Source organism: Toxoplasma gondii, chromosome IX (genome assembly GCF_000006565.2).
Source record: "Toxoplasma gondii ME49 chromosome IX, whole genome shotgun sequence".
Classification (NCBI taxonomy): Eukaryota; Apicomplexa; class Conoidasida; order Eucoccidiorida; family Sarcocystidae; genus Toxoplasma; species Toxoplasma gondii.
In genome coordinates, this window is record NC_031477.1 from 568287 (window position 1) to 577689 (window position 9403).

General features: G+C 52.0%; 1 protein-coding gene across 1 annotated transcript; it reads left to right on the forward strand.

The window, feature by feature from the left end:
• The first annotated feature begins 8 nt into the window (after window positions 1-8).
• On the forward strand, window positions 9-7522 carry TGME49_267560 (folate-binding protein YgfZ protein). Its single transcript, XM_018781471.1, has 4 exons — window positions 9-2080; window positions 2399-2918; window positions 3630-5891; window positions 6574-7522. The coding sequence occupies exons 1-4, from the start codon at window positions 948-950 to the stop codon at window positions 6943-6945; spliced, it is 4287 nt and encodes a 1428-aa protein (XP_018636230.1). The 5' UTR covers window positions 9-947; the 3' UTR covers window positions 6946-7522.
• Window positions 7523-9403: the final 1881 nt, after the last annotated feature.

A 9403-nucleotide genomic window follows, 5' to 3' on the forward strand; every position in this document is an offset into this window, starting at 1 on the left:
GAGAGCAGAAAGGAGGAGAGCAGGAAGGTGGAGAGCAGGAAGTAGACGAGAGAGTCGGAGAGAACGGAGAGGGTGACCGAGGGGCAGGGAAAGGAGAGTACGGAGGCAAGGAAGACGAAACTCGAGAGGAACAGACTCGGCGTTTGGACCATCTGTCGCAGACAGACAGAGAAGAGGAAAGCCTAGGCGCCATCGTGTGTGCCGGAAAATCTGCGGAAAAGATGCTCCCTTCCCAAAGTGGAGTCTGTCACTCCCCTGCTCTCGTCGCATCACTGCGTGAAACCGATGGAGGACGTGCGGTCTTCACCTCGGGCGAAATCCACCTCTCTCTTTCTTCTTTCTTCCTAATTTTTCTCGTTCTCTTTCTCTTCTTCATTTCGTTCTCTTTCTCTCCTTCTTCTCGTTTTCTTCTCTCTCCTTCTTCTCGTTTTCTTCTCTCTTCTTCTTCTCGTTTTCTTCTCTCTTCTTCTTCTCGTTTTCTTCTCTCTTCTTCTTCTCGTTTTCTTCTCTCTTCTTCTCGCCTCTCCTCTCTTCTCTTCTTCTCGCTTCTTCTCTCTTCTTCTCGCTTCTTCTCTCTTCTTCTTGCTTCGTCACTTTCCTTCTCCGCCGAACGCTGTTTGCATGTGCTGGAGCGCGTTCACGAGTAGCACTGGTGCCCAAACACAGACTGCATGCGACTGTACTTCATGAACTTGGCATGACAGCCGAGAACAACGACACAAGAGAACGTGGAGGCGGGGAACAGAGACCTCGAAGGCGTAAACCCAGAGTCCGCCGCGGCATGCTACGCACAACGGCGCGCAGCGAAAAAGTACATTTTGTGACGGGCGGGAGAGGAGAGGCGCGCGCGAGAAAAGGTCGGTTTTTTTAAAAGCAAGGAACTCGACACTGTGTTTTTCCTAGGTACTTTTGCTGGACTCCTCATTCCCAAATCTACCTCTGCATGCATGCGTGTTGAGCATGTGAAAAAACCTTGGTCTGTTGGCGCGGTCTCTGAAGAGAAAGCCGGCACAGTCTTCTTGCAGACTTGCTTTGAAAGAGCATCGGCAGGTTTCCTCCGGCCTCTTTTCGTTCTTCTCTTTCGCCGCTCTTTCTGGAGATCGACGCGCTGTGGCAAAGCGGATAGAGCAGCCGAGACTTCTTTCACAAGACATGTGAACAGAACGCGGTTTTCCTCTTGCCAGACATCCACTCTTCTTTGCGATTTGAGTTCCGAGAAGTCCAGTTTCCTCCAAAATCCCCGCTGGGACCTTCTCGCTTCTTCTTCGGTTCCAGCGAGCGCTGTTGGGCTGTTTCTGCATGCGTTTTCGAGCGACTTCTCCGCGACGCACACAGACACACGAGAGTGCTGCGACTGGTGTGTCTTCGCAGTTTTTTCTTCACTTCGCGCCTTCGTTTCTCCGTTCGCCTCTGTCCGCCCTGTCCGTTGTGTGCAATGCCGCAGATGGTGCCGAGAAACTGCCCGACGTGGAGCTCTGCCGCAAGAACTTGACGCCGCAGCGGTGGATCGGCGACCAAAAAGCGCGTACGCGAAGCCGGGCGTCGCTCTCAGGTGTCCCGACAGCTGCCAGGCGCCATCCGCATTTGCAAGGAAAGTGCGAAAAAGTCGAACTGGTGGATCTGGAAAGCAGAGAGGAAGACGAGAGGAGAGGGAAAGAACAGGAGAGACAGAGAAGCCAAGTGAACGACGCAAGAAGACTCCCGTGGAAACTCGGAGGTCTCTCGCGCTTTTCTTTCCTTCTCCTCTCTGTCGTTCGCGTCTCGCATCTTCTTTCCTGCCAGAGGTGGACAGCCATCTCCTCCTCTCTTCCTGTGTGCGTCTTTCTCCCTTGCCCATTGCCGCTCCTGCCTCCTCGCTGTACGCGCAGATGGCGTCTCCCGTGTCTCTGCTTCTGCGGGGCGGCGGAATGTCCTCCACTGCTCGCAACTCTGCTGGAGACTTTTGCTGGACGAGGTGCCCTCTGCCGCGACTCTGTCGGCTCTTCTCCTCTGTCGCGGCTCGCGGGAAGCAGCCTTTCTTTCGTCTCGTCGCCGTCCCCAAGCGCCGCTTCCTCCGCGTGGAAGGCCCAGACGCCGCCTCGTAAGTTCCGTCTCCCTGAGCGCAGAACGCCGCTCTGTCGTTCCTCCGCGTTTAAGAAAACATGCGTGGACGCGTGGACCTCGGCAAGTTGAGATTTCAAGTGCGTTGCCGTCTGAACAGTCCAGAAGAGTCCCGCTGAGGAAGCATATGGCAGAGAACCAGAGGGAGAAGAAGAAGAGGAAGGGAGAGGACGAGGGTGAGAAGAAGAAGAAGAGAGAGAACGAGGGGGAGAAGAGGCGAAAGATCAGCAGAGAATAGACAGGAGGAAAGAAGACATTCGCTTCATTCGCTTGTTTGTCGTGTGATTTGTTTGTCCAGTTTTCTGCAGGGACTCGTGACACAAGACCTTCGCTACCTTGAGTCGCCCCACCCTTCTTCCCCTTCCGAGTTCGCTCGTCTCTTCTCGAAACGGCCTGTCTTCTCCTCGTCGTCTTCGTCTCCCTCTTCCTCGTCTTCCTCTTCTTCCTCGTCCTCTTCTTCTTCCTCGTCCTCCTCTTCTTTCTCTCCCTCTTCTTCTTCCTCGTCCTCCTCTTCTTTCTCTCCCTCTTCTTCTTCCTCGTCCTCCTCTTCTTTCTCTCCCTCTTCTTCTTCCTCGTCCTCCTGTTCTTCTGTTTCTCCGCTGTTGTGTTCCCCAAGTTTTACGGGAGCTCGCGCAGCGCCTTTTGCTCTGCTGAACACACACGGCCGCGTTCTTTTGGATGGACATGTCGTTCGCTTGCCGCGGAAGGGGAGGGAGTTCGTGGAGACTGGAAAAGAGGAGCCGAACGCAGATGACGGCTCCGCATTTCTCCTCGATGTCGACGAAGGCGTCGAAAGTCGCCTCGCTTCCTTCCTTCAGGTGAGCGTCCAAAGTGGACGGTCGGCCAGCAGAGGAGCAGGGCGCTCCTCCTGCTGTCGAGACTTCCTGCCGGGGCAGGCACAGCAGCTTTTTCAGAGAACTTCGGCGCTTTCTGACGACGATGTGTCTGCGACTCTTCTCTGATTTTTCCTGCCACTGTTGAGACTGTAAACCCTACTCTTATTTCGTGTGATGTGCAAGCGTCTTCTCCCAAAAATATTTCATGCAAAACCTAGAACGATCGTTGTGTTCGAGACAGAAATGTGAATGCAAACTTGCATGCGCCGTCCTCAGCTGTAGACATACGCGAGCCGACGCGACACCCGTACTTATACACACATTTTCTTCTGCATTTCCGCGTGTAAGTTTACTCATGAACTCTCTCTTTACTCACGTCCACAAAACTTCGTGGACATCTACATCTGCATGCATACTTCTATGCACATCTCCCTCTCTCTATATACATATATATATATATATATATATATATACATATACATATTTTTATATATATATATATATATATATATATATATATATATACGTGTATGTATGCATGTATGCATTCACGTTTGAATGGATGTGGCCCTGCGTCTTCTGTCCCCAGAGTTTCAACATGTTTCTCTCTATGCATGCACCAGTTTTCCTCGTTGCGTTTTCTCTCTGTTTCAGCGGGTGTCGGATTTCCACGTGTCTGCTGCGTGTATTCAGCGTCGCCGCCTGTCTTCGCGCGTGGAAGTGAAAGGAGTGACTCTGAAAGCGTTGCAGCTTCTGCCGCCTTCATGTCTCTCTTTCTCGCCTCTGTCGCCGTTCTCTGTCTCCTCGCTTCTGACAGGAGCGAAGAGAGCAGCTTCGGCGCACGAGAGAGACCTGCTCGCAGCAGAGGCCTTCGACGACGGCGTCAGCTTCACTGGCGCGTGGCGCGACTACTACCCTCCGGGGTACGAGGGTCCTTGCTTCTCTCCAACTGCTCGACTGCCGGCTGGGCGCGAGGTCGAGCACGAGGATAGAGCGCATTCGCTTCTTCTCGGGATGCATGCGAGCGAGCTCGCGCAACGCCTGACCTCGAACCAGTCTTACGACCTCTGGAACGTCTCTGGGGGCTGCCGCGATGGCTGGCTGCTCGCGACTTCGAGGACGCACGCCGAACTGGGGGCAACAACAGACCGCGAGGAGGAGCGCGGCGACTTCCAGAGAAGCCGAGAGAGATTCGAAGGCGACCCAGAGAGACAGAGGCGACCCGCTCGTGAAAGGATAGGACATGTTAAACGTGGAGAGGGAACAGAGTTTCTCGCCGGTCTTGAGGAAGACAGCGGGGCAGACTCGCGAGGTAGGGAGCGACGAACAGCAGGCGGCCTCGTGACCGTCGATGGCAGGTCTGCCCGCATGGGGTTTCGGCTGTATGTACACCAGGATCACGGGGACGCGGAGCTGTTCGCAGACGGCCCAGACGGCGGAAAGGCGGATGCGAAGACCTCAGCAGAGCCAACAGTGTTTTTCCTGGACCGGCGTGGCCCGGCGGCAGCCGAGGACTCAGGGGAAACAGATAGGAGCTCTGCAGACTCCTCAGTCGGCTCTCATTTGTTCTGCCAACGCGCATCGGCGCCTTCTTCTCTCCTTGCGTCGCCCGCTCTCTCTCCGCCGCAACTGTACGACCTGCGCCGGCGCGCTCTCGGCATCCCCGAAGGTCCCGCGGAAGTGGGGATCCAGAGGCACCTCCTCCCGCACTTGAACCTGGACTGGCAGGTGTACATACACCCGAGGGTCAACAAGGGGTGTTTCCTCGGCCAGGAAGTGGTTACGCGCGCACTGCTGCAGCTCTCGAATCGCCGGCGCGTGGCGAGTTTCGTTGTCCTCGGTCGCGCAGAGGAGGCGTTCTTCATCCCCTCTCTCGGAGGCGAGAGGTCTTCTTCTGTGGACTCACCTTCTTTTGAAGCCACTCCAATTCCTCCAATTCGAGACCGCGGTGACCTGGTGGTATCTCGACCGGTCCCGGAGTCGCCGAACTTTTCTCAGTTGCCTGTGCCGGCGAGTCGCCGACTTCCGACTGCTGCTGAACTCGAGACAGATGCATTGGATTCTCCGTCTCTGGGCGCTTCTCAACCCCACTCTTTACCTCCCCGCCACCGCCTGCCAAGCAAATGCCAACATGACACACCCTCATTCACGCATCTCTTCCCTCCCTGGTGTGAGCACTTCCGACCTTCTCGCCACTTTCCTCTTCCGCACTGCTCTTCTGCTTCGCCTTCTTCGGCTGCTTCGCCTTCTTCGTCTTCTTCGCCTTCTTCGTCTTCTTCGCCTTCTTCGTCTTCTTCCGTCTCCAGTGGGAACGCGGACAAGGGCCATCTTTCTCTGCGCGCGCCTGCGTCGTCTGAGGCCGCTGGCGACGCACCCGAGCTCGCCACGGCAGCGAGCCGTGGAGGACGCAAGGGGAGAGAGGAAAGCGAAGTCTTTCGTGGTGTTCTTTCAGGACCTTTGCCGCCTGGAGAACTCGAGTACTGGACGCGTTTGCTGTGTCGAGCTGAAGAGGCTGCCGTCAGGCGCCTAGAGCTTGCAACCGAGAGTCCAGAAGACTTCGGAGACGCTCCAGGAGTCCCCGTGCATGCAGCAGAGGGCCGGGGCGAAAACACACCCGATCCTCCCGAGAAGACGAAGGAAAAGGAGAGGGAGAATGAGAAGACGGAGGCGAGTGAGAAGAAGGAGAAGGACGGAGAAGCAGAGACTGGCGAAACCGCGGAGAAGCCGAGAAAAATCTACATTTACATCCCAGAGTGGGGAGGAGCGACCCCGCGTGTGTCTGAGAGTGAGGAGCAGAGAGGAAAGTCAAACCGACAGAAAACGCAAGCGTCAGGGTGGAAGGAAATCGGCGAAGTCGTGGTGGAACCGGAGAGAGGCGAACGAGGTACACCTCTCGGTGTGGGGCTCTGCATGCTGCGAGCGAAGGCAGGCGAGCCTCCTTTGAAAAGCTACGAGGTATGACAGAGAGCAGAAGAAACGCGAAAGATTCACGGTGTGACTGCAACGAAAGCAGGTCCTGAATATTCCTGAAGAAGGGGACGCGGAAACACAGAGATCACGGTAGAGGTAGAGGAATGGAAAGAGACAATGGCAGAGGCAGAGAGCACTTCTCGTCTGTAGCAAAGTGATATGGACAGACAGGAGATTCTCTAGATAGATAGAAAGGGAGAGCAGGGCAATTCATGCTGGCCTTCAATAATTCAATTGTTCTCTTGGGTTTTGCTGTATTTACTCGATTTTCTTCATTCTTCGTGTTTCTCTTCTCTCATTTCTTTTCGCCGTTGTTTCACAAGGAAAAGGGCTTTCGGGGAGATCTGCGGAGCGTTTTTGCGCCGCCCACAAAGTCCCTCTGTCACCAGTTCATTTGCTGCTCTAAACCATTTTCCTCGCCGGAGTCTCGTGTCTACTTCAGCTGGAGTCGTGTCTCTTTCTGTTATTCCGTTCGTTCATGTAGCTTGTTGTGTTCTTCTGTGCCCTCCTTTTCTATCTCTCTCTTTTCGTCAACACTCTTTGATCTCGAGCTACGCTGACGCGCATCTCTCTAGACTCACATGCATGCGTTCTTCTCTCTTCGCGAGCGCTCTTGACTCTATCCGGATTCTTTTCTTCGCGTTCTTACTTTTCGTTATGTCCCTAGGAGTACCTCTCCTGTCTGGGTCGATTGATGGGGTCGCCCTGTCCGGCTGTGCTCTCGCGGAAGCCGCCGTCTGCGTTGCCGCCGCCGCCGCTGCTGTGCAAGTTCCCCGCCGCGGGCCATGCGCATGCAACTTCGCATGAATGCGACGCAGATCCTCAACGAGCTGGACGAAAGGTTTCTGCAGAGAAGGCAGAGGAGCTCTCTTTTTCGACGGAGGCTGACAGAGCCTTCTTCGCGCACAGCTTCCAGAGACACGTAGAAGAAGCAGAGAAAGTTGGAGATGTCGAATGGTGTGTACTCGGACCTGCGTTGTACGCTGTCGACGGGTGGTTCAGTCAACGGCAAACCTCGCCTAAAGTCGTCAGTTCATGACAAAGTGCGTTTGACGGCAACGCGTCTCAACGCATTCTCAACAGATTCGCAAATGCACTTGTGCTGGATCGGTCCTCACTGCAAGTCATTCGCAACCACGCGCTTGCAATTGGACTCTCCTGGAGATACTCCACGCGTATCCCGACATACGTATATAAGTGCATGTGTGAAGGTGTATTCGAATCCGAAAGCAGGTTTCCGTTTATCTGTATGTAAACATGTGTATACATATGTACATGTATGTATATGTATGTATATGTATATGCATATGTGTGTGAGAATGTATATCTATATGCATGCGTATATATATATATATATATATATAGATAGATAGATATAAATATAAATGTGTGTGCGTGTGAGTATATATAGCTGTATACATTCGCATGGGGGTGGAAGGGTAAAGAACGACAATGAGGCGAGGGAGAGGGTTGGAAGGAGACATGGCGCTACTGGTTTGCATATGTGGTCAACTTTTTAGAGATTTTTCTGAGGTGCAGAATTGCATCTTCGGGACGCTTCCCACACTGGGTGAGGCTCGTATGCAGGACACAATTCAAAACTGTTTTGGTCTCGGCTTCTTGTCTTCTTCATCACTTTCTGCTCTTTCTCCTGTCCATTCTCTACTCGTTTGCTCCTCTCTTCTCTCCATGATCGTATTTCTTTCTTCCCTTTCTCCTCTGTCTTCTTTGCTTCGCGTCACAGCCAGTGGGGGAGTCTCAAGATAAATACGGATTTCTTCCGAATCGACAGTGAAGGCACACGCACGACTGCACACAGAAGCGCCTGCCGAGATGCCGACATTCAGATATACATTTGTATGCAATTCAGTACGCGCATTCATGAACAGAAAAATACATGTAAACCTCGGCATAGTTCGAAACGTTTACACATATGCGTGTGTCCACATAAATATGCGCATGCGTGTCTGCAGTGAAATGCATGTATACATGCAAATATGCAGATGCAGATGCATGCGTGTATGAATTAACTTGGAGAGACGTCTTCCAAGAGCTTTGAGCGTCGTTTCCTCTGAATTCCGAGAGACGCTCGAAATGTAGTCGGTGGACGAGCTGTTATCTTGGTATGTGGTGTCTTCTTGATCATTATAAGAAATTGTACAAACCTCAAGGAACACACACTCTCTTATGGGAGATTAGCTGCGTTAGCAGTCTTTTGAAAACATTTGAATTATTTCGAGGTACCTCCTGGCTTCTACTCATTTCTGCTTACAGTTTTGCAGTTTTGTACATATATGTATATATATGTATATGCATATTATATATATATGCACGTATGTATATATATATATATATACATATCCACACAACATTACATATATATATATATATATATAAATGTGAGGAGAATCGGCATTTTCGGGATGTTTTTGGCAGAAAAGCCCGCCAGAGTTATCGTCTGAAAATCTGGTGCATAAAGTTGTTGAGGGCAAAAACAAAGAAGGTTTTTCTGCATTATTTCTTCAAGAACTCGGTTCCTCTGACACTCCGAGTCGGTCGATCTGAGCCTTCTGCCTTTCCACCGTCTGTCTGTGTGTCGTGGAGACCCGCACGCTTTCTCTTGTTCTTGAATTCGTTTTCTGCTTTTAGTTTTCTATATCACTCCGAATGCCGGAGCATGTGCCTGGATCGAGATTTCGTTCTTCCTCATCTCTGTTTTTGTATTCCGACCCTTACGTCACGGCAGCGGATTACGTCTTTCGGAACTTTCTATGAAAGGATATATCATGGTAGATAACTGGCGTGCAGTCGTCACAAGAGAGCTGAAGCGCCGCTCACAGAGAAAACCTCGTACCCGTGAACTTCTTTCTCATTTTAACGGGTCAAGCCAAGATCGGTTAAGCTGCAGCGTCCTTGGCGAGCCTTCAAAAAAAACGAACAGGGAGGAGCTCTGGACGCTCGGGCGCAGCGCCAGCGCTTCTGAAGCTGTCGCAGCATCTTTTCTCTCGTTTTCGTCTCGAGGCTTCAATCCACTTGCAGGGAAATCTTGAGGACGCGTGAAAATCGATTTGTCAGAATCCCTCAAAAAAGTCAAACCAGGGTGCTCAGATGAGACAGACTCGGGACCGGCATAAAGAACGTAAGTGACACGGCTCCACCATAAACTGGAATTACCACATTGCCAGGGAGCGTCTGAATTACCGAAATCCAGATCTACGCCGCAAACCGACACTTATAAAAGTGATATATTCTCCTTCTCTACGTATTTATATATATATATATATATATATGTCAAGTGGGCGCGTGTAAATCGAGTTTTTAGAGTCGAAGTTGAGCTCCCCATATCAAACTGTCTTCTCGTGTGCCTCTGACTTCTCTGATTTCGGATGTAGTGTCTTTTTTTCTCGAGGTTTTCCACCGTTTTCTCCGTCACACGAGGCCTTTGTTGTTCACCCGGTGTCTTCGCAGAAATTTGCCGGAGTGTCTTCCCGAGGAGA

Excerpts from the sequence above, each read along its gene's own strand:
- TGME49_267560 (XM_018781471.1), top strand. The coding sequence starts at position 948 with ATGCGTGTTGAGCATGTGAAAAAACCTTGGTCTGTTGGCGCGGTCTCT. Across the intron at positions 2,081-2,398 it reads GAAGGCCCAGACGCCGCCTC|TTTTCTGCAGGGACTCGTGA; the intron begins GTAAGTTCCGTC and ends TTGTTTGTCCAG. Across the intron at positions 5,892-6,573 it reads CTCCTTTGAAAAGCTACGAG|GAGTACCTCTCCTGTCTGGG; the intron begins GTATGACAGAGA and ends TTATGTCCCTAG.